A 24,427-nucleotide genomic window follows, 5' to 3' on the forward strand; every position below is an offset into this window, starting at 1 on the left:
AAATAAAAAAATTTAAAATATAGAAGATGTCATTCTTTTTGAAGTATATTAAAAGAAAAAGAATATCATATAAAATAAAATTAAAAAAATAATATTTAAGGTGTTTATTCTAAAAACTCAAATTTCGAACTCGTCTATGGTGTATAATAGAAAACATGGGAGTGGGGAGGGAGAGGGGGAGGGGGAATAGAAAACATGAATAAAATAAAAATTTCTGCTACTAAAGAAAAAAAAGAAAGATATGCAGCCTAAAAGAAAGGAGGAAATGGGAGAAAAAGCGTAAGAAGAGGAAGAGAGGTGTGGCGACCACTTAATGATGGGCCCCACGACGTATCAGTAAACATGATCCAACGGCTGAGATGTCTTGCCCCTCTTCAATATATTGTCTTCCAATATGTCTCTCTCTCGAAAGAAAAAGGCTTTTCACCATTTCACATCCCTTTTTGCCTAGCGATACATCTTCTCTCTCCAATCCAAAAAAAAAGGTGCAATTCTTGTGCATTTTCCTTTGGTCTTCTGTCCCTGTGATAGCTACATGTTGATCCTTGTCGTTTTTCTTGTGTCGTTTCATTAGTTTCTGCTTTATTGTGTTGAAGGAAGATAAAATGATCTGGGTCCGATATCAGCTATATTTATACATACTTAGTTTGAAATGCTATTCGGATGGGTCTTCGCTTGACATTCATAACCTTGTGTCTTTTTTATTGCATTTCTGACTCACATATGGATCTCTTCCCCCTTTTATTAGCAAAAGGCTCTCAATTAGTTGAATTTTGGATCGGGCGGGCCCCATTACTTTGCAATGTAATAGCTATTTCTGTGTTTTCTTCCCTCTGAGCCTGCTTGTGTGCACACCTTTCCTTTTGTGAGAGAAAAACTAAATAACGTGAAGCTTTCTTCTCTATAAAGCACAAACTAGTAGAGAAGAAGAATAAGTTGTGGTTTCTGGATAGATTTGTATTTGATTAAGAAAGCTCATTTTATTGGGTGCTGATTACTGTTAAGGTTAATTGTTATTTTGAATCATCAAATGCTCTAATACAGAAGCAAGATAGATGGTGATTTTTATCTTGTACTGAGGCTTCAGTTTTGGATGTAGAAAATACCATAGATGGCAGACGGCGAGGATATTCAGCCACTCGTTTGTGACAATGGAACTGGAATGGTCAAGGTAAGCTCAAGTCTCTGTTGTCCTATAATATTGTGTTAATGATGTTTGTTAACTTGTGATTTATTGTTATTGAAATTCTTATTATACAGGCTGGGTTTGCGGGAGATGATGCTCCAAGAGCTGTATTCCCTAGCATTGTCGGACGCCCCCGCCATACTGGTGTGATGGTGGGCATGGGTCAAAAAGATGCCTACGTAGGGGATGAAGCTCAGTCAAAGCGTGGTATCTTAACCTTGAAATACCCAATTGAGCATGGTATTGTCAGCAATTGGGATGATATGGAGAAGATATGGCATCATACTTTCTACAACGAGCTCCGTGTTGCCCCTGAGGAGCATCCGGTCCTCCTAACTGAAGCACCTCTTAACCCCAAGGCTAACCGTGAAAAGATGACCCAAATTATGTTTGAGACTTTCAATACTCCAGCTATGTATGTTGCTATCCAAGCCGTCCTCTCACTCTATGCCAGTGGTCGTACTACTGGTAATAAATCCTTACTTTTTTGTTAAGTTATTCTGTTTTTACTATGTGAGCTGTCAAGTTATTGATTCTGCTACCATGAAAAGACCTTGCGGGCTTGGTGATTACAATTATTTACTTATGGGATTTCCTCGTATGGACTGATGCAGATACTGCAAAGTTCTTGTTATTTGTATTTCGAGAATGATTGTCTTAGATGTTGTACCAAAGTAGTAGTCTCTTTTCTGTTATCCTTTGCGAAAAACCAATGTCCAATGCTGACTATAAACTTCTTTACTTACCATGGAAGAAACTGTTCATTTGTCAGCTTACACGGGGATTATGTGATTCACTTGTTATTGCAGATATTTGGGGCACTGGACCCATATTTTCTTGCATACTTAGGAGCACTTCAGATCATTGCAACTAATTATTTCTTCTCTCTGCAGGTATCGTGTTGGACTCTGGGGATGGTGTTAGCCATACAGTCCCCATCTATGAGGGTTATGCCCTTCCACATGCCATTCTTCGTCTTGACTTGGCAGGTCGTGACCTCACTGATCATTTGATGAAGATCCTCACTGAGCGTGGTTACTCGTTCACCACCACAGCTGAGCGTGAAATTGTGAGGGACGTGAAAGAAAAGCTTGCTTACATCGCTCTTGACTATGACCAGGAACTGGAGACTTCAAAATCTGGCTCTTCTGTCGAGAAGACTTATGAGCTTCCTGATGGACAAGTGATCACCATTGGTGCTGAACGTTTCCGATGCCCAGAGGTACTTTTCCAACCTTCAATGATTGGAATGGAAGCGGCAGGAATCCATGAGACCACATACAACTCTATCATGAAGTGCGACGTGGATATTAGAAAGGATCTTTACGGAAACATAGTGCTTAGTGGTGGTTCTACTATGTTCCCCGGTATTGCTGATAGAATGAGCAAAGAGATAACTGCTTTGGCTCCAAGTAGCATGAAGATTAAGGTTGTGGCACCACCAGAGAGGAAATACAGTGTCTGGATTGGAGGCTCTATCTTAGCATCCCTCAGCACCTTCCAGCAGGTTTGCTTTCCCTTCCCCCCTTCCCTCCCCACCCTCCACTACCTAAAAGAAAAAAGTCACAGCGGTTTTGTCAGTCTGTCTAATAATTACTTAAATGGAGAAGCTTGAGACAGTTGCTAATGCAGTTTGTATGTCTTGTTTGCCTGCAGATGTGGATAGCAAAGACAGAGTATGATGAAGCTGGTCCGTCAATCGTTCACAGAAAGTGCTTCTGATTTTCCAAGAATGATAATGTTGGTGAAAGCAACATACTGTGGGCTGGACCAGAAATGCAGCATCTTATATTCTAGCTTTATTTTCTGTATTTGTTGTTCTCTGTGTTTGATTGAAAGGAGTTGATTGCTGGATGATCTTATTCTTTTATTTTTATTGATTTAGAAGTTTCAACTTTCCATAATCATATTTCTATATGCGTCCACCATGCTAGATGGTTTGATGAGGTAACAATCTCATTGATAAAGAAAAGTAATACTAGTACATGATTTCATCCTGAGGTGGAAAGCAAGGAAGCTTGGCTATGATTATTCTCTGTATCACAGAATGGATGGTGATCCCATTTCAAGGGATATGTCTTCTCATCACTAATTGGATCATTGAGAGCACTTCCCAGCCTTTGTTTGTATTGGCAGTCAGTATTGCACCTCTCGGAAATGGTCGGACGTTTGCAGAAACTCCCAAACCCTTTTATTCCAACCGTCACTTTTCGCGTTCTGTCTCTCTCTTCTTTCAGGTAGCTTCTGTCTTCCAGTAGCTTTATGATCCTCTCTGACATATTTCTAACACTTAATCCCCAGTTAAACCTGCATTGCACATATATAATGCTAATAGAATATTGAGAAAATGGAAAGCAAAGTGTAAATAAATACCAACCCTTTTTCATCAACATATTGAAAACTTGCCATCTGTATGATAACATCTTCATCGCTTGGAAACTCCTCTGCAATACTTTGTGGTCCATGAGTTAGCAGGTATTCCAATAACATTAGAGCCTTATAAGATGACCTCCAATTTCTTCTCTCAAATTTCGACAATCTGTGCACATACCTAAAATGAATGAATTCCAAATCCAGGCTAGTACAAACAATATAATACAAACCTCTTATGCAGAATATCAACAATCCTCCAATAATCATCAACTTCAAAGGCTGCACGTGATATTAGTCTCATGGTTTGCATATTTGGTGCACTCAAATCTCCATTTGTTGCTTTTTCTGCCAGCCTTATATATATATTATCAACAAAAATTAATGATAAGAAGAAACTGACTGAAAATTAAAGATAAGCCAATGAAAGTTAGTTTTCAAGAAAAGTTACAGTTGAGGAGGAGTAACATCTGTAAGAACCAGTCGAGCAGTCCTGATTTTCTCTTTGAGGAACAAGGAAGCCTGCCTTCTGAATTCATGCAACAGAGAAGAATCCATGTCGAATTTGTTATGGGGATAATCGATCAACTGAAATATATATATATATATATATAGTTAGAAAAATTGTCGATGGAAATACAACTAACTACTCCATTAACATAACAAACAACTACTCTATAAAGTGGATTTGCGTATGTAATTGAGACTAATGGAACTATTAGGAAGGCCTCAACATTTGACAATTAGATATTCTAAAGACAAATACCGCAACGTCATTTGTCAAATGTAATCAGGCAGCTGCCTATGTTTGCATTTTCCAGCATTAATTAATTCCTTCAGCGTTAACAAAACAAGAGGGAAATACTGCTTTATAGTACCATTTTACCACTGCAAACAAGTACAAGATGAGAAGCAAATTTAAGGAGTTGTCAGAGTAGGCGTGTTGTCAACATTTCCCTTATGGTCCGGTCCGTTTCGTTTAGAAGCAAGTTATATAGTGCAAGGAATGTAATGTAAGGATTAGTAATTCAAGGGATTCTAATGGAAAGATTATAATATAGGTTGCTATTGTGATGTAAGAATTATTTATTGGGAATCTTACATAAATGTCCCGAATAAGTTTCAACTTACCAATCTCTATCCATTAAGCATAGACTTTCCAAAACTAACCAGGCACATATAAAAATTGAAAACCCAAATAAATAAGGTTCTTCCTCTCCAAGAATCATATGCAAAGATCTCATTCCATATTTTTAAGCGTGATCAGCAACATTAGATGCAAGACGAAAAGAAAATTTTATGGATGAGGTTGCAAACAAGACGATGAAATACAAAAAATATATATACAATATTCTAAAAATCTAAGCAAAAAAGGACCATTTTTCAATGGGTATGGTTGAAATTCATTGAAAACTGAGTCAATATACAAATTTTGAGGAAGATTGGAGGTGATTTGGACTCATTTAGACTTTTAGTATCAAAATTCGTAGTTAAAATCGAATTCAAAAAATTCTTCTGCGACAATGTATCACACACACAGATATACATGGATATACATGTGATACACATTTGGTACAAATATAATACATATGTGATACACAAATGATACACAGTGTGATACACAAATTATTTTTTTCATGTTTCATCTTCTACTTCGAATTTTCAATTCAAACCACCTCAAAACTCCGCCAAATCATCCCAAAACTAAGATTCAAATTCCTTAAGATGTACTCAATCTATTCTAATAACACCCACTCAAAAGAAAGAAAATTTGACCTTGTTTTAGCTACAAATAGTTAATTGGTAATATTTGACTAATATTAGTAATATTTGGCTAATATTAGTAATATTTATAAATTGACCAATTTTTGCAATAAGCTACTTATAAATTGACATAACTGATAGTTTTTCTTATTTATTTGATGTATGGTCTGTTGTAGTAAAAATTATTATATAGTGTAAATTTTAGAGTATGCTTTTATTTTCTAACCAAATAAAGTATTGGTTACTTCATGAAAGGTTATTTTTTCATTTATTTATATTACTAGTCCCCAGATTCTTAATCCATATTCTATCTCGCATATAATAATACATAAATTCTTGCATAATTTTTGCATGTATTAGTTATGAGAAAAATAACATGTGGAACGAAACATTGTATAAAATAATGTTAACTTCATGTGAAACAGGGACGACTCAAGGATATACGGGGCCTAAAGCCAAAGTTTAATATGATGCCTACATTTTAAAAAGAAAGTTATAAGATATGTTTTTATTTGAAGTCTATTCTTCTAACTTTTTGAGATACAAAGTTATTAATCATCTTTTTTATAATCAATTTTCTCTTATAATTCCTTTTCAATTGATAATATGACCAACTCATTTAATCTTTCTTGAGATATTATTGATCTCAGATAAGTGAATAGCGCAATAGAAGTATAGAACTATTGAAAACTTAAAATTATTGTGGAACACTTGAACTAATCAAATCCAGAAAAAGAAGATGAGTAATGAAATCGTGGAGAAAGAAGATGAGTAAGAATATTTAAGGAAAAGACAGAAAATATGTAAGGATTTCTGAAATATGAAGAGATCAAAGAAAAGAAAGATTGACTTGGACAAATTAAGAAAGGGAGAGTAAAAGTTTGACACGTTACCTAATGAAGGGATAAAAAGTGAAAAATTAAAACATTGGAAAAATTATTCATCTACTCATTTTAACTAAGTCAAATTATTTTAAATATCTAAAGAGCTTTTTTTCCTTTTATATTAAAAACTCGACTTTTATATTAAAAGTACTAGATATTATTTTTTAAATACCATTAAACATATTATTTTTTTAAAATGGGGCTTTCCAAATTTGAGAGCCTAAGGCACGAGCCTTACCACTCAAAACATTAGAGCCGGCTTTAATGTGAAAGGAAAAGTGAAACCAAGCATTGTATTAACAATGTTAAATTTTGTGTGGAGATTGTTTTTTCCATTTCTCCCAACCAAACATCACCTTAGTTCATTATTTTAAGCAATTATCTTTATTCTTAAAAATAATTTCAATAACTTAAAAAGATCACAAATGTTAGAGGTGAAGGATACCTACCACATGAGCCGTCCTCTCTTGTCAGTTTGGTGGTATTATTTTATCAATTACTCCTAGAACTTTCGTACTTTTATATAGCTTAGTGAGAAGCCGCATAAGATATGAGGTATCAGCTCTAGTTTACCACTCATTCTCGACTTCTTTTTTTTGAGTAAATGACATTGTATGGCCTTTCAAAAAATGTATTAGCCAATATTTTTATCATTGACCCGAAATGACCTTCCCACCTAATTTATTTACAAGTTGTAGCCACCTTCTGTTCCCAATGTATTTCTCTTCCCAAGGCCACCTTTATTCCTATCCTCTTTCTTTTTCTTTCATTGTATTTGATGCATAACTTTTTCTCCCCAAGACCAATTTCATTCTCTTTCTCTTCCATTTTATCAAATTAAACCTAGGTAATTTTTTCACCCTCTTTCTCACCTCTTTCTTTTTTTGTACTATCTTTGTCTTTATTTTTTTCTTTCTTTGGCTATTTCTCTTTTTATTTTTTATTTTTTTATTTTTCTTTCTCTATCTTTCTATTTAGATCTATATTTTCTTTTTCTTTATTTTTTACTTCATACTGGAAAAGCTTGTTTGAGTACCGACAAAACTCAAAGAAAGTTTAATTCAAATTTTAAAAAGAATTTATTCTATTAAAGCTACGGTGAATAATAATAGAGTGGCAGTAGAAGTCGTGAGATTTTCTAGTCAAAGCTTTGTGTATTTCTAATGGTGTTTTATTGGTAGTTATAGTAATTTTTATGAGGATATGAAATTGTATGGTAACTCAGCAGGTTTTTCTTTTTTGTAAGAGTAATTGCTTCTTTTCTTCTTCTTATTTTTCTTCTTTGGGTCATAATGATATTTTATGAGTGAAGATCTTTTGAAGTGGGTATTGGTAGTGGTTTTGGGTTTAATGGGATGGCTAAGCAGTATTTGTATTGCAATTTCATATAAATATTATATATACACAGTTATACAATGTATACGAATTATAAATCAGGTACATAAAAGTTATACATGCACGAAATTATATTGTATCTTTGTATAAAAATTGTATATATTGCCATGTAATATATAAAAATTGTCTACGTTAGCTGTGCATTCTTAGTGTATATTGAGTATATCTCGAGTGTGTGTTTATCCAAAGTGTTATATTGAGTGTACCACGAGTGTATTTGTGTATTATGAGTGTATAGTCTTTTTACATAATGTATAAAAACTGTATATACATCCCCTTTTATTTTTTTATTCTTCTCATTCTTACTTTTCTATTTCTTCTTCTTTTTGTGATTATTTTTTTGTATAAATTCTCACTCTTTTTTTCTTTTTCTCTCTTTTAGACCTTAATTCTTTAGGTTGGTTGGTGAAATTATGGATTGATAAGGCTGGTTCAGGGATGGGCGAGTCTGATTTTTGAAAATCTGTTTTTAGGGGTACGAGTAGGGCAGTGCAGTGGCGATGGTGGTGGCATTGCAGCGACAGCCACAATGCAGAGCGGTGGGTGGTGGAGTTTTCTATGTGGATGTCTAACAGATGATAGAAAAGAAAAGGTGGATGGAAAGGATTGTGTTTTAAGAGTTGCATATGCTGACCATTCTATGCCAATAACATACGAAGCACCACACTAAATTTGGAATTTTATATAGTGTATAAAAATTATATATACACATTTATATATTGTATAATTTTTGTATATAAAGTGTATCGTACATTGTTGCAGTGTATCCCCAATGTATGTAGCCCGAACGCTTTTGTGTATCCAAAGTGTATAGACTGTTCTACGAGGTATAAAAATATATATACTATTTTACGATGTGTAAAAAGCGTATACATTTTATACTAGTGTGCACATGAACTATAGTAAAGTAAAATATTTGAAAGATTCTGGCTTTGTTGTTTAAAATTATATATGTTTTGTATAAATGATATTATATGTTGTATATCTTTTGTATAGTGAGATCATAGTTGTATATGTTTTTGTATAGTGATCGTGTATAGTTTGGATGTAATTTAAGCACTTTAATTTCGAAAATGCAAAGAAGGGGTGATCATACAAGTGCTCCCCATTATAGTGATTTTATAAACTTTTAATTAATTATCTCACTTACAATATGGGCACATCTTGAACTCGTATAGGAAAAGGCACAAATCAATTTCTTAGCATTATCTTTTTCAAACTTTGAATTGAAATCTATATTAATGTGTATAAAAAGAATGTAATGTTTCCAAACATGTGTAATTATTGTGTACGCGACACATATCCCTTTTGTCCCTTCCATTTTATCGGATGTCCCCGAAATGACCTTTTGTCCCTTCGATCAACTGGCAAAAAGTAATATTTATGATAAAAGTTTTATTTTTATATTCTTCACAGGTATAAAATATTAATATTTAAATAGCATAAAAGCCAAAAAAAATGATGAATGAAGAAAATAAAAGCCAAGAAGCCATAATGATTTTCTCTTCTTTTTGTTTTTCAATTTCACACACAGCCCTCTATATTCTTTGAAATATCAAGGCACTAAATTAATTTCTTTTGTTTATTTAATTTTTTTTGCCCTTGGATAAAGCTAGATCTGATGGGTAGTTAAAATTGGAGTAAATGTACAATCCTTGTACGCGTATCAAGCAGTTAATCTTCAAGCAAAAGAAATACCAGCCCCCAAGACTGGTTTATAGGGTTCTCCAACCGCAATTGATGGGGCTGTACATAAGTAAGCAGAATGCTTGTAATAATCATCACCAAGTTTGCCATCAAAATTGAACATTTCGAGGCATTGGACGCTGGTGAACTCTTAGATCAGCATTTTTAGCCAAGCCACACATAAAGTACCCTTTCAAAAGTCAAATAAAATGTTGGGTCTACTAGATAGGTCTAGTACCAGTAGCATCGCTAGAACGTAAATGCAGGCCATTAATGCCGTCACAGCTGCAGAAAATAATTAGTCAATGCTTAGATCCCTAGCAAAAGGAAGAAAATACAGGGACAGCGAGAAGGACTAGGAGAAACGGTGAGGACAACATAGGTCCCAGCTTAACAAGGAAATGGCCACTGTAAACAAAGACATACATTGTCTCTAAAGAAACCATTGCTAGTATTTGATAATCTCGCTGTATAGACTTAAGTTGGCATAAGGCAAAAGTTGGGGAATGGAGTTACATCTGAGCTTGAGAATATCGTGCTCATACAAACTCGGCAACTATAGCCAAACTGTTAGCCGATAAGATGTAGTGCAAAAAGGTGTTAAACGTGCTGAAGCATCATGAGTTTTGAGACTGCATATCGGTGCTGCTCCAAATTAATTTGCCTGAAAATAAACGGCACTCAGCTGTAGATTTTCCAGATGCCAATTCTATAGCCCAATGACATGAGCGCCAACTCCCACATCATGTTGGGGATGCTTAACAGATTTAACTTTTGATCCATGTATTTCAGTTCAATTAACAGATATCTCAATCATTGGAACACGAAACATCTTGCATAAGTAGTGTATACGGTCGAAGTCGAGCTCGATTTCGACTTGGTAGATTAGGAACATGGCAACCACGGACTGAAGACCGACCTCGAGTCTCACTGAGCTAGCACCCGAGGTCGGAAAACCTGCCTTCGAGGAAAATTGAGTCCGGTGTCGACCTTAGCCTCGAACGAGCTCGAAGATAAATAACAAAAGACCGAAATATCTGCGACCGGACGGATATTACGGCGAGAATCTCGGCACGTATCAGCAGGGAACCGGTAATCAGCAAATTAAGAGATTTTTACCTTTTATAGAAATGTAGCTAGAGTATGACTCCTCTTCTATATAAAGGGGGTCTGATAATTCATTCAACACATTGAACACGTATCCCAAAGCAATAAACTATTATTTTTAGTCATTACTATCTTATCACTCTATTCCGGCATCGATTGCAGCATCTGACTCGAGGGTAACCAACCTCCAAGGCCAAGATTATTCAACCTGCGTGGTTTACATTTATTTTTTTTATCATTTATTTCAATTTAAATCTAATTTCTCATTTTTGTATCAAGTTAGATCACATATCCTTAAACCCGCATATAAATTCAATTGTTATCCGATTATGAGGGTAAACAGTTTGGCACCCAACGTGGGGCTAAGGATAATAGTGGTTATTTGATACAAAAATCTCCATAACACACACTGGTTTATACTTGCTCTTTGAAGTGTCTTTGATTCCAGGCTAAAATACAAAAATGGCAAACTCTCAATCAGCACCTCTGCATGTTGACAACGGGTCCGGTCACCAAGGTGAAAATAACAACATAGCGCCCGAGATATCGCCTGCTGATCCCGTTGGAATTCCGATCGCAAATCCGATTGACGCTAATTCACAATCGAAAATCATAGTCAAAGATGATCAACTCGGGGCACCTTCGGGGTCAGTCTATCCTGTCAGAACCCTCGACAGAGTCAAGAGAGATATCAATCGCGAACTGAGGCCAAACAGGGATCGGTATCAGCCGTATAACGGAGATCAGAGAAGCAGCGGGTCCGGGCGAAACTCAATGAGAAACGAAAGAAGAAATGACCAAAGTCAAAGCAGACGTGGGCTTATGACCTAAAATGGCTTCGACAGGTCCAAAGACGCACCGAGGCTATCGGAATATAACTTCAATGTCGATGCTGCCGCCATTATATCAGCTATCGGGCGCATCAAAGATACTAAATGGCCTCGACCTCTACAGTCTGATCCAAACCAAAGGGATCCTAACCAGATGTGCAAATATCATGGCACTCACGGTCACAGAACGGAAGATTGTCGACAATTGAGAGAGGAAGTAGCTCGTCTATTCAACAATGGGCACCTTCGGGAGTTCTTGAGCGACCGAGCCAAGAATCATTTCAGGAACAGGGATTCTAACAAACAGGCAGAATAAGAAGGACCTCAACACGTCATTAACATGATCATCAGAGGGGTTGATATACCACATGGGCCAATGTTGAAACGCACCAAAGTATCCATTACTAGGGAGAAACGAACTCGAGACTACATACCGGAGGGAACTTTATCTTTCAACGACGAGGATGCGGAAGGGATCGTGCAGCCCCACAATGATGCACTGGTAATATCTGTACTCGTAAATAAAATTCGGGTTAAACGTGTGTTAATTGATCCAGGTAGCTCAACCAACATCATTAGATCAAGGGTCGTGGAGCAGCTCGGTCTACAAGACCAAATCGTGCTTGCAGTTCGAGTTCTGAACGGATTCAACATGGCATGTGAGACCACCAAAGGCGAAATAACGTTACCAGTAAATACGGCCGGGACCATCCAGGAGACTAAATTTTATGTGATCGAAGGGGACATGAGGTATAACGCTTTATTCGGGAGTCCATGGATCCACAACATGAGGGCGGTGCCCTCGACGCTACACCAGGCACTGAAATTCCCAACACCCCATGGGGTCAGAACAGTCTACGAAGAACAGCTAGCTGCGAAGGAAATGTTCGCGGTCGAGGAGGTGATATCGGCATCTACAGTTTCGACATCGAAAGGCCCAAACCAGATGGTAAAAAGCGGGACCAAATAGCAATCACTGATACAATCTTCGGCAGATTTGGGCAAACAAAAGGAAGTCGAGGATGATGATTATGGGGTTCCCAGATCTTTTATAGCCCCCGATGATTTCGATGCCACTAAATCGACGGTCGAGGAGCTGGAACAAGTCATATTGCGAGAAAGCTTGCCCAATCTAAAGGTATACCTGGGCAAGGGGCTAAGCTCCGAGCTCAGGGAAAAACGCATTCGATTTCTTATAACTAACGAAGATTGTTTCGCTTGGTCCCACCTCGATATGACAAGAATCCCGCCGGAGATAACCACTCACAAGCTAAGCCTGGACCCAAAATTTCACCCGGTTAAAAAGAAGAGGAGACCCCAGTCTGAGATCAAGCATGCTTTCATCAAGGATAAGGTATCTAAACTTCTTAAAATAGGGTATATTCGGGAGGTTAAATACCCGGATTGGGTAGCAAACGTAGTGGTAGTCTCTAAAAAAGGGAATAAACTAAGAATGTGTGTAGACTACAAAGATTTGAATAAGCCATGCCCCAAAGACTCTTTTCCTTTGCTCAACATCGACCATATGATCGATGCCACGGCCGTCCACGAGATTCTCAGTTTTCTCGATGCCTATTTTGGGTACAACCAAATACGGATGGACCCTGGTGATCAGGAAAAAAACTTCCTTCATCACTAAACACGACACATACTGCTATAACATAATGCCATTTGGATTAAAAATGTTGTGCTACTTACCAACGGCTAGTAAATCGGATGTTCGAGGAACAAATAGAAAAATCAATGGAAGTTTACATTGACGACATGTTAGTTAAGTCCCTGCGAGCAGGGGACCATTTAAAAATTTTGCAGGAAACCTTCAGCATACTGAAGCAGTACAATATGAAGCTGAACCCAGAAAATGTGCATTTGCAGTTGAGTCGGGTACGCTCCTCGGATTCATGATATCCAATCGGGGAATCGAAATCAATCCCGATAAAATCAAATCCATCGAAGATATCACGGTCGTGGACAATGTAAAGGCCGTGCAAAGGTTAACCGGGCGAATAGCCGCCCCTGGGGTGATTTATTTCGAGGTCGTCCGATAAGAGCCACTGATTCTTCGCACTGTTGAAAAAGAAGTACAACTTCTCGTGGACCCCGGAATGCCAACAAGCTTTGGAGGAACTCAAGAGGTATTTATCGAGCCCATCCCTGCTTCACATACTGAAGACAGACGAACAACTGTACTTGTACTTGGCAGTTTCAGAGATAGCGGTAAGTGGAGTCCTAGTTCGGGAAGAACAAGGTACGCAATTTCCAATTTACTATGTTAGTAGAACCTTAGGTGAGGCCGAAACTAGGTACCCTCACCTGAAAAAACTGGCGCTCGCTTTGCTAAGCGCCTCTAAGAAGCTAAAACCGTACTTCCAATGCCACCCCATATGGATCGTAACTACTTACCCATTGAGGAACGTTATGCATAAGCCCGAACTCTCGGGCCAATTGGCCAAATGGGCCATAGAAATAAGTGGGTACGATATTGAGTATCGACCTCGAACCGCCATTAAGTCTCAAATTTTGGCAGACTTTGTGGCCGACTTTACACCGGCCCTGATACCCAAGGTCGAAAGAGAGTTATTGGTTAACTCAGGAACTTCCTCGGGAATCTGGACCCTCTTCACGGACGGCGCCTCAAACGCAAAAGGGTCCGGACTTGGCATCGTACTAAAGCCGCCAATAGGTAATATAATTAGACAATCTATTAAGACTGTGAAATTGACTAACAACAAGGCCGAATATGAGGCCATGATTGTAGGCCTTGAACTAGCCAAGAGCTTGGGGGCAGAGGTAATCGAAGCCAAGTGCGACTCCCTCCTTGTGGAAAACCAAGTAAACGGAACATTCGAGGTCAGAGAGGAACGAATGCAAAGATATTTGGACAAATTACAGGTGACATTACATCGGTTCAAAGAATGGACTTTTCAACACGTACCTCAGGATTAAAACAACGAGGTCGATGCCCTCGCTAACTTCGGGTCGTTGGTCGAAGACGATGAGTTCAACTCGGGAGAAGTCGTACAACTTATGAGATCAGTGAGGGAAGAAGGCCACGCTGAGATCAACTCAATGAGCCTAACTTGGGACTAGAGGAATAAGTACGTGGAATATCTTAGATCCGGTAAACTGCCCTCGGATCCAAAAGAGTCGAGGGCCCTGCGTACAAAGGCGGCCCGATTTAGCCTGTTCGAAGACGAAACCTTGTTCAGAAGAACATTTGATGGCCCACTTGCAATATGTCTAGGGTCGGGTGATACTGAGTATATTTTGAGGGAAATCCACAAAGGTACCTGTGGAAATCATTCGGGCGCCGAATTGCTATACTAAGAAAGGTCACGCTAAGCACCTGAAATCCTAACGAAGGAAAATTGGGGCCGAACTGGGAAGGATCGTACCAAATTATCGAGATCACCGGAAAAAGGATCATATAAGCTCGGAACAATGAACGGCGAGCAACTACCGAACAAGTGGAATATAACTCACTTGAAGCAATATTACTGCTAAGGTACGACCCCGTTCTTTCTTTTATTTACATTTTAGACTAACGCTCGCAGGTAACCAACAAGGGATACGAGATTTTAGGTCTGAAAGCACGCGTTGCACTCTTTTTCCCTTGAACCGGTTTTGTCCCAAATGGGTTTTCCGGCAAGGTTTTTAACGAGGCAACCAGTAAATCGTGCTAACTTAAAAGTTAAAGACCGGCTACGAGCCGTTGATTATCACAACATCATTCATGGCCTCTCTTCGATCAACCCCGAATACTAGGGGCATTACCCTCGGATATCGATTTTAGCATGGAAAAAGATTTCAAAATTGAAGGGTCTCGATCGATAGAATTCATTGTAAGGGCCAAACGGTCAAATGAACCGTGCCCACATAGACTGCTCGGACCTTGGCATAAAGCATGTATACATGTGTGACTATTATGCACAAAAATGAAAAGAAGTCTCTTCCTTGCGCATAAACATCTTGTCCTTTAAAATTTCTCTTACATTTCTCGAAGAATTTCCTACATACGATCCCCTAAAGTTATCAAACCCAAGGGCCACCTTAATCCTAGTTCGAATAATCACTCTTACTCGGGGACTGCCGCCCGAAAACAAACTCGGACGGTCCGAGACATCAGACCTCGGGGGCATAATCTTATTTGGCATTGCCCGAATTAAAGGGCTACGGCCGTGCCGGGATAACAAAATCCGAGGGCACAAAGCTTATTTGGCATTTCCCGAATTCGAAAAGACTACGATTATATAAAAAAAAGGTTCGGAGACGTCCGAGACCCATAACAAAAATAAGGCCTTCAAAAAATCTTCATAACCGATTCTAAAGGCTACCCTCGGCAAATTATAAACCTAAACTACTTTGGGGAAAAGTTTTCGGTAACACCGAATCCCCACGATACCTTAAAACAAAATAATGTTAAAGGCAAGGTTTGTTCGAACCTTCGAACATAACCTAACTATTTCGTGCTAAGGCATTTCGATCTTTGCGAATACAAATAAAAAAGGAAAGGAAAAATTCAAAAGCTGTGAAAAGGACAAAAGCCTTATATATATATATATATATATATCAAAAATTCCTTTTACAAGAGCTGAATAGCCCCGATACAAATTCTTTACAAAGGCCGAAACGGCCTCAACAAAAAGATGATACAAGAAACAAAAGGCAAAAATGCCTAAAATGATCCTAAATGGCCTAGTCTTCATCGGGGGCCACATCATCTCCTACGGGGTCTTCGCCACCATCGGACTCACCCGAATCTTCGGACCCCTCGAAATCTTCCTCCTCGGGATAAGCCAGCTTCCTGGCCTTGGCTTCATATATCTTGGCATTCTCGATTTCAACCAATAAATCAAAATCCCGAGCATGGACTCCCTCGAGGGCCTCCCTTCGGGATTGCCACTTCGCGTGCTTCACCATATTCCTCGCTTGGTCCTGAGCCGCCTTGGCATCAGCCTTGTGCTGAGCCACCCTATCATCGGCCTCGGCCCTGACCACGACAACCTCTAACTTGGCCGCCTCAAGATCATTGGCCAGATTTTCTTGACTGGAGACAGCTGAGTCCAGCTGAGACTGATGCTCCTCAATCTTTTTGGCATGTACTGAGGTTTTTTCCTTTGCAGCCCAAAGCTGGACCTCGGCCGAAGCCAACTGTGCATGGGCAGTCTCCTTTTCCGAGGCCAGACGGTCTATGTTTTTCTTCCATTCTTCGGCCTCAGCTTTCACCATGTCCACCTCCACCTGGAGCTGCTCGATCTGGTCAAGTTTCTTTTGAGACTGCGTGTTCGGGTCGTTAGACACTGTGTCTGAATCATCGTCACTAACTTCAAATGCTTGTCTTACCTGGTCGACTAGGCTGGCATGTTCCTTCCGAGCCGCTTCTAACTCGGCCTAGAGCTTCTCACTAAGGAGCTTGTAAGCACCCCTCTTCTCAATAAGCTCCCGTATCTCGGCCTCGTGTTGGTTTAACTCTTCCCGATATCAGAGAAAAGTTTCGTGATGAAGCACCGAGGCCTGCGAACACAAAGAAGAATTACGATTGTTTGCAACTTAATCTAAGTACATAATAAGAAGGCATTCGAAGTTACCCGATTCAACGCCTATTGAGCATCGTTGAAAAGATAGGGGCCTCCACCTCGTCCATTTTGTCCTGATCCTCTTCGGTCACCAGGCATCGAAGATAGATGGCAACCCCCACGGGGGCGGAGAAAACATGGGCATCCTCTGGTATCGATATAATGATCGACCGCTTCCGGTCAGGATCTGCACTCGGGGCTGGGAACCGGTCTACTAATCTCGGACTCGAAGAAAATCTGCTGGCTCCTGAAGGTGGCATCTTCTTTGGTACCCGTAAGTCACCTAACCCGGTGACATCCTCCGAGGTGGTAGAATCGAAGCCATCGAAGAAGTTGTTAAAGGAATCTGCCGCCCTTTGAGGCCCCTCATTTGGGCGTCCTTTTAGCATCTGGGCCTCGTTTATCATGGAGTCGGTGAATGATGGTGACTCGGAAAGATCTATCACCCCGAGCGCATCCTTCAGGGCATTTTCCTCAGCCCGAGAAGTACCGGTCGTGGTCTCCTTGTCGACCTCCCTAGCTCGGGGCAAAATGGCCTCGTCCTTTGTTAGTTCGGAGGCCTCGGCCACTGCCTCCTCATCGGCTACCCTGGTTTGAGGCAACTCGGTACCGCTTCTCACGCGATCATTAGCTCGGAGGCTTCTTCTTCTTCTTCGGACTTGTCCCTCAATCAACTGAGCAAATCCGATGGGACCTCCCGGGCGCTGGCACTTTCCTTGGATTTGCGCACCAGCCTCCTTTTTGCCCTTTTTCTCTTCTTCTCTTTATCCTGCCTCGGAACAGATGGTTCGGGAAGGATGTCTTCATCGCTGAACGGGGGCCTCATTTCAACATCTTTGGGAAGACCTACAAAGGAAGAAATAGTGAGAACGAATGCAACTAAGAAAACTAAGTGTTGATTCACTCAATAGAGAAATCTCACCGTGAGCACGGGCCTCCCACCGGCCCTTTGAAAGTTTGCGCCACGCACGCTCGGAATTGGGTTTTTGCAACACGATGCCCTCGACCCACTCCTTGAGTCGAGGAACTACATCCGGCATCCAAGCAATAGCTGCATCACAAAGAATCGATAAGAAGAAAGGCAAAAGAAAAATGATAAACGAAATCTTAAAGGCAAGCTTATACTTACGCTTCATGTTCCATTTCTCAGGATATAGCATGTCCTCGGCCGGGATTAAGTCTGAGGTCTTCACTCGAATAAATCGGCCCAACAAGCCTCGGTCCCGATCCTCGTCGATACTCGAGAATGGGGCCTTACTAGCCCGACGGGTAAGTTTTATTAGCCCCCCTCGATAAGGTCGGGGACTATACAGGCGCATCAGGTGGTCGATGGTGAAGGGACACCCCTCGAGTTTTCTCACGAAGAAGCGAAGGAGAATTACAATCCTCGAAAACGAAGGTTGAATCTGCCGAATAGTCACCTCATACCTTTTGCAGAAGGCTATAATAACTGGATCTAAAGAACCCAATGTGAAAGGGTAAGTGTAAACACTTAAAAGATCCTCCACGTGGGTGGTGATCGCTTCCTCGGGCGTAGGAACCACCACGTGCTTATGGACCCAGTTGCAGTCCTCCTTGACCTTGGCGAGGACACTGTCGGTGACCGAACATATGTATCTCGAGACCGGCTCGCACCGACCCGGTACCGAGGAGGTTTTGTCAACCTTGAAATTGGCTCTGGTTGGGCACCCCATAGGGACGAACATCATTAGAGGGGGTTCCAGTATCGGTTCCTCAGTAACAACAGGCAAAACGTTCTCAGATGGTCTCGAGGAAGAAGGGTTTTCTTTTTGAGGAACGGATTTTGAAGTCTTTGCCATTGCTTTAAAATAGAGGAGAAAAGAAAGTGCTGATAAAAGAGGAGGTGTGTTTAGTAGACAACTTATGTAAGCTTTCAGAAAACCAGAAGATAAGAGTGATGAAGTTTCTTAAAGCACAAGAGCAAAAGTTTGAATGTAAAAGTTCTAAATAAATGGATGAAAGGGTATTTATAGTTTTCTCAAACGGCGGTTTGCATCCTGAAGTTGCCGACCGTTAACTGACATGCATTTAATGCCTTGAAACCTGGACCGACGGGACGTTTCAACCATTCTTATCACTTACGTTATGATTTATCGAAGTGAGAATCGGAGGCTCATGATTTTATCACTTACGTCATGATATATCGAAGTGAGAATCGGCGGCTCATATCGTTTCTCGTCATTTACTCTCCAAAAATTGATGGGACTATCTGTATACGGTCGAAGTCGAGCTCGATTTCGACTTGGTAGATTAGGAACATGGTGACCACGGACTAAAGACCGACCTCGAGCCTCACCGAGCTAGCACCCAAGGTCGAAAAACCTACCTTCGAGGAAAATTGAGTCCGGTGTCGACCTTAGCCTCGAACGAGCTCAAAGATAAATAACAAAAGACCGAAATATACGCAACCGGACGGATATTATGGCGAGAATCTCGGCACGTATCAGCAGGGAACCGGTAATCAGCAAATCAAGAGATTTTTACCTTTTATAGAAATGTTCCTAGAATATGACTCATCTACTATATAAAGGGGGTCTAATAATTCATTCAACACATTGTAACACGTATCCCAAAGCAATAAACTGTTATTTTTAGTCATTATTATCTTATCACTCTGTTCTGGCATCGATTGCAGCTTCTTTGACTCGAGGGTGACCAACCTCCAAGGTCAAGATTGTTCAACCTGCGTGGTTTGTATTTTTTTTTTATTATCATTTATTTAAATTTAAATCTAATTTCTAATTTTTGTATCAAGTTAGATCACGTATCCTTAAAACCGCATTTAAATTCAATTGTTATCCGATTTGAGGGTAAACAAGTAGACTAGCTCAACGTCAAAGCACCACCTGTAATAATATGCTTTATTATGTTCTTCGACGGTTAGATATCTCAGGGAAAAGAAAGAAAAGAAGTTACAGGGAGCACCATAAACAAAACATACATACATACATAAATAAATAAATAAATAAATAAATAAATAAATAAGAGAACCACACAAGTTACCACTTTAGTAGTAGCCAGCATGTTAACATAGTTGCCTAGGGTGGAGAGAGAAACACGATACCGTTTTTTTGGAATGATAATGTTAGCCTTCTTTTCTTAATATGTGCTTCCTAGATTGCTAAGACAGAAAAGTATTGAAAAGCCAAATCAAAAACTCATTTGAAGCAAAGAGCACCCCTTGAAATCCCCATGTAACCCAACCCTCGTTAGATATTGTAAGCAGTATATGAACAAGAATACTGAACTATATCAAACATATGTTTCTTCAATCTTCTCCTACAATTTCGGGATGTGAAACAATGAGAAAGTATAAAAACGGAATAAAAACGGAGTACTAAATTTGACACGACCCAAAATTCACTATAGGTCGTGATGGCGCCTAACGCCGCCGTGAGGCAAGAATATGGTGATTTATCAATTTAATTACCCATTTTATTACTTTCGAAATCATATATTTTAATAAGGAAAGAGACTTACACTTCTAAATCCACGGGAACGTACAACATTTGTAGTTTATAAAAGAAATGAAAGACGATAATAATATACGAAACCGGGAGCATCAACTAGTATAACCCCAAAACCCGGGAGCACCTGCGGAACAGTAACCGCTTCTGCGGCTCCGCACCTGCAGAAAAACCATCGCAGGTGCGGCTCCAGCACAAACCAATAGCCCTCGCTTCTGCGCCCCCAGTAGCGCACCTGCGCTTCCGCTTCTGCGGGCCTCAAGCGCTTCTGCGCTCGCGCACCTGCGCTTCCATGTCCGCTTCTGCGGCCCAGGCTTTCTAGGCTAACCTCCGCTTCTGCACTCCAATGGTCACACCTGCGGTCTCTGCCCAGCTCACTTCCAGCCTCTTCTGCGGTTCACTGCCTCGCTTCTGCGATGAAGCTTCCGCAGAAGCGGTTGCACCAGCAACCAGAATTCTCCAGCTTTTTCTTAAGTCCAAAATCCGATCCGTTAACCATCCGGAATCCAGCCCCTGAGACCTTGACCAAACATACCAACGCGTCCCAAAACACATTACGAACTTAGTCGAGGCCTCAAATCACGCCAAACAACATCGAAACTATGAATCGACGATCGAAATCCTTCTTTAAACTTTCAAACTTCGACGAACGCGTCCGAACCATACCAAAACATTCCAGAATGATACCAAACTTTGCGTACAAGCCATAAATCACAATACGAACCTATTCCAAGGCTCGGAATCCCAAACGGACATCGATAACACCAAAGCCCACTTCAAACCAAAGTTAGGAAATTCTTAAACCTTCAAAATGCCAACCTTCCAAAATAAGCACTGAAATGCTCCTGGGTGATCCAATACTCAACCTGAACATACGTTCAAGTCCGAAATCATCATACGAACTTATTGAAACCTTCAAATCCTGATTCCGAGGTCGTTTATTCAAAAGTCAAACCTTAGTCAATTCTTCCAACATAAAGCTTCCGAAATAAAACGTTTCTTTCCAAATCAATTCCGACCACCCGTACAAGTCATAAAGCATGAAGTGAAGCTACTCAAGGTCTCAAACCGCCAAACGACGCGCTAGAGCTCAAAATGACCGGTCGGGTCGTTACCTTCTCCTCCACTTAAGCATACGCTCGTCCTTGAACGTGCTAAGAACTGCTCCAGAGTTGCCCCTAAGATCACTGTTTAACACCTTGTGCACCTACCCGTGCCACCACAACCCAGTTGAGCACATTAACTCGAGCCAGACTAAAGATTCTCCCTTCTATTTGGTCAATAAGCCTTAGAACCAAATTCCATCCTCCGCATTTCTCTTCAAGACCTGATTCTAACATACGAACATTGTATCAATCACCACACACTATACCAAAACATGATCATGCACCTATGCTGAAATCACACCATGCACCACATAAGTCGGTTGCCCATAATAACATCCTCCGACCATAATAACTTGAAATTTCATGAATCCGATGCCCGCAATACACCTCATAATGCATATAAGCCATGTTCCAACTCTCGCGATACTGCCACGACGAAAGAGATGTGTAGAAGCTCATAACCACCTGCTGAATCAACAAATCATGGAGTCTCTCCTCCTGACAAGGATCATTACCTCATTCTGAACTGAATAACGATATTTGCTCTTTAATATATCTTATATAAATCTGATTGCACTGATTTCAGGCCCAATAATCTCGTCTCACCCAGCACAAGTTGCTCAGACAATAAGCCATCTCACACACTTACCCAGATCTTGTATGATGCCATCAATGCACCGACAAGCTATAATTTGAATATGACACTTAAAGGAAAATGGACTCTAGAAAAAGGAGCTACCCGGCCCGCGTAACGAATAAAACGGCCGAAGAGACGCTATGAACCTTTCTTAGAGAATGAGAAACAAATACACAAAAATAAGTATAGGGAACCATACTCAACATCTCACTGTTGCTGCGTGCAAACCGATCCAAACATGACATTGTTGCGGCGTGCAACCCGATCCAAACATGACAATCAGTAAGGAAACACCCAACAAGCCGTAACGCTTATACTTACGAAATGCCTGAATATCGACCACAAGCACGCCAAGTGCATAATACAAATCCCTGGGGAGATGGATAGCGCCATACGTTACAAAACTCAAGCATGACTAAGGTGTAATAAATGACCTGCATCTCGAGAGCCATCCTGCTTATGTAACACCACAAACTACACAGGACCTCAACACATGTGCAAATAATCAAGCCGTCTCACAACCCACATGGCACAATAGAGATTACACGGAATAGCTGACGACGGGAATAACATCCAATGCCCGACGACTCCTCCGTAAGCAATGCTATGACAAATGAATACATCCGACCTGACGTAGAGCACACATTCACAGCAAACCCACCAACGGACCTCAAACCGATTATGATCATACTATACTGGGCCAATAACCTTCCAAGGATCCACAATGGCCCCATTCATGGCACACACTAGTATCCGTCCACTCCAGACCAAACTCCCACAGTTCACAACCAAGGAATAGAGCGCATTCCAGGCATAAACTCTCACATTAACGATAGTACCAAAAATCTCCGTACTTGGTTTCAATCTTTAACAATCAAGTGACTAACATGTCACACTTATACAAATTTCCCCGTGGGTACGCTCCCACGACCTTCCGCATAGGTAGCAAAGTCTGCACCTCCATACCACCAACCGTACTAATCTGTAAAGCAATTCAAGAACCCGCAATTCAATACACAATGCTCCTTCCACAGAACACCATTCCCAGGCGACACTAGGATAATGTCAGCTTACTCTGAACATCTAAATTCTTCCCAGCTCATCCGAGCTCGTAACATTCTTGTCAACACCGAACCGCAACCTTGATCCTGAACTTTCAAATTCCCATGCCGCTCACTGCACCTATCATGCCGCTACGCGAGAACACCAGAATTCATCATAACCCCTGAACTACTAGTAGAATAAACACTTCATTGGCTAGAAACCTTTCACTTAGCTCATTACAGAAGAAACAATGCAACACGCAACTGAATTCCCCAACCGCAGACAATACAAACCTCAAGTCGCAGTCTAAACCGTCATGACTCTTCCGGAATCCATTTACACAACAAGGCCATTTGAATCAAATTCCTCCCAAATCAATCAAGTTGTGGTGGCTGTCAAGCCCACACATACAACCATAAACCACATGTATAACTTCACACGCTGAAGGAACTGATCATTGCCACAATCATGTTGATTCAACCATTACTAACCGACCCAACTTCCTCCAGTTTACTCTTGACTTGACTTAGAAATGATAATAGCTCTATTCAAAAACGTAACGAACCAAATCTGCACTCATTCCGAGTGACCCATATCACGAGACCACATCGTCTCAATACTCATGAACCATCCCATACCCTATTTATGCGCATAATAGCATCTCTAACTGGTACACCCATTTTGCAACACCTTCTGCGAATCCAAAGCTATTTCTTCCTTTCCTCCAATATGCACCGCATACCCGAAGATAACATAGAACATTCCAAGTCCTGTTCGTAATCCACTGCAAAAACTCGATCTTTAACCACACAACGGACCCCAAATCCTCAGGCACTGCACTTTAATCCTTGAACCCACTAGGACCGTTGTTGAGAGTCACCCACTCTGACCTGGTCTCGAATATAATCAAACTCCAATGCGTTGTTGGCACATGATCACCCTCTCAAAGAAGCAACCGGCTGAATTCATTTCATTGCACATCACATCCACAAGAAGCATAAACTCCGAGTCTTCCAAAACTGCACATGAATCTATAAGGCGAAGTTTAGCACATAACCATCAAGTTCTCCGCTCGAATTACCCCTAATGTTTCATGTTCTTAGCCATAATGACCTACCAATGCACTGATAACCAGATACAGCACCAGCAGACAACCACACGTTCCAATCGTATACGGTGGGGCTCCCCCACTAAGCTTTAGTTACAATTATATAAACCTAGAACCCACAAAGATTTCTCCTTCTCAATTACGATGATCTCGCACCGTCAACCCGCCGAATTTCTTGTAGTTTCTTATTAAAATTTTCATGAACATTCTGAATTATCAGCCACAATCGCATATTCGACCTTTCGT

General features: G+C 40.4%; 2 protein-coding genes and 1 long non-coding RNA gene across 6 annotated transcripts; 2 read left to right on the plus strand and 1 right to left on the minus strand.

Annotated features, from left to right (window-relative positions):
• The first annotated feature begins 382 nt into the window (after positions 1-382).
• LOC107814129 (actin-like) lies at positions 383-3,090 on the plus strand. 3 transcript variants are annotated; one of them, XM_016639464.2, is made up of 5 exons: positions 383-485; positions 1,100-1,171; positions 1,261-1,654; positions 2,080-2,693; positions 2,843-3,090. In XM_016639464.2, exons 2-5 carry the CDS (start codon positions 1,112-1,114, stop codon positions 2,906-2,908), a joined length of 1,134 nt encoding a protein of 377 aa, XP_016494950.1. In that variant the 5' UTR covers positions 383-485; positions 1,100-1,111; the 3' UTR covers positions 2,909-3,090. The 3 variants fall into 3 exon arrangements, with proteins under 3 accessions (XP_016494950.1, XP_075085765.1, XP_075085764.1); XM_075229664.1 differs by lacking the exon at positions 383-485 and adding an exon at positions 573-804; XM_075229663.1 differs by lacking the exon at positions 383-485 and adding an exon at positions 850-1,005.
• Positions 3,091-3,121: 31 nt separating this feature from the next.
• LOC107814130 (ENTH domain-containing protein C794.11c-like) lies at positions 3,122-6,792 on the minus strand. Of its 2 annotated transcripts, none has more exons than XM_016639466.2 (5): positions 6,654-6,792; positions 4,008-4,144; positions 3,790-3,912; positions 3,564-3,725; positions 3,122-3,493 (listed from the first exon to the last, which is right to left on the minus strand). In XM_016639466.2, the coding sequence occupies exons 2-5, from the start codon at positions 4,112-4,114 to the stop codon at positions 3,178-3,180; spliced, it is 708 nt and encodes a 235-aa protein (XP_016494952.2). In that variant the 5' UTR covers positions 4,115-4,144; positions 6,654-6,792; the 3' UTR covers positions 3,122-3,177. The 2 variants fall into 2 exon arrangements, with proteins under 2 accessions (XP_016494952.2, XP_075085766.1); XM_075229665.1 differs by lacking the exon at positions 6,654-6,792 and adding an exon at positions 4,323-4,512.
• A 149-nt stretch (positions 6,793-6,941) lies between these two features.
• On the plus strand, positions 6,942-8,352 carry LOC107814131 (uncharacterized). The gene is made up of 2 exons (XR_001654498.2): positions 6,942-7,051; positions 7,982-8,352. It is a non-coding gene; the product is annotated as an uncharacterized LOC107814131 (long non-coding RNA).
• The last annotated feature ends 16,075 nt before the right edge of the window (positions 8,353-24,427 follow it).

The sequence above is a fragment of the Nicotiana tabacum genome, chromosome 14 (assembly GCF_000715075.1).
Source record: "Nicotiana tabacum cultivar K326 chromosome 14, ASM71507v2, whole genome shotgun sequence".
NCBI lineage: Eukaryota > Viridiplantae > Streptophyta > Magnoliopsida > Solanales > Solanaceae > Nicotiana > Nicotiana tabacum.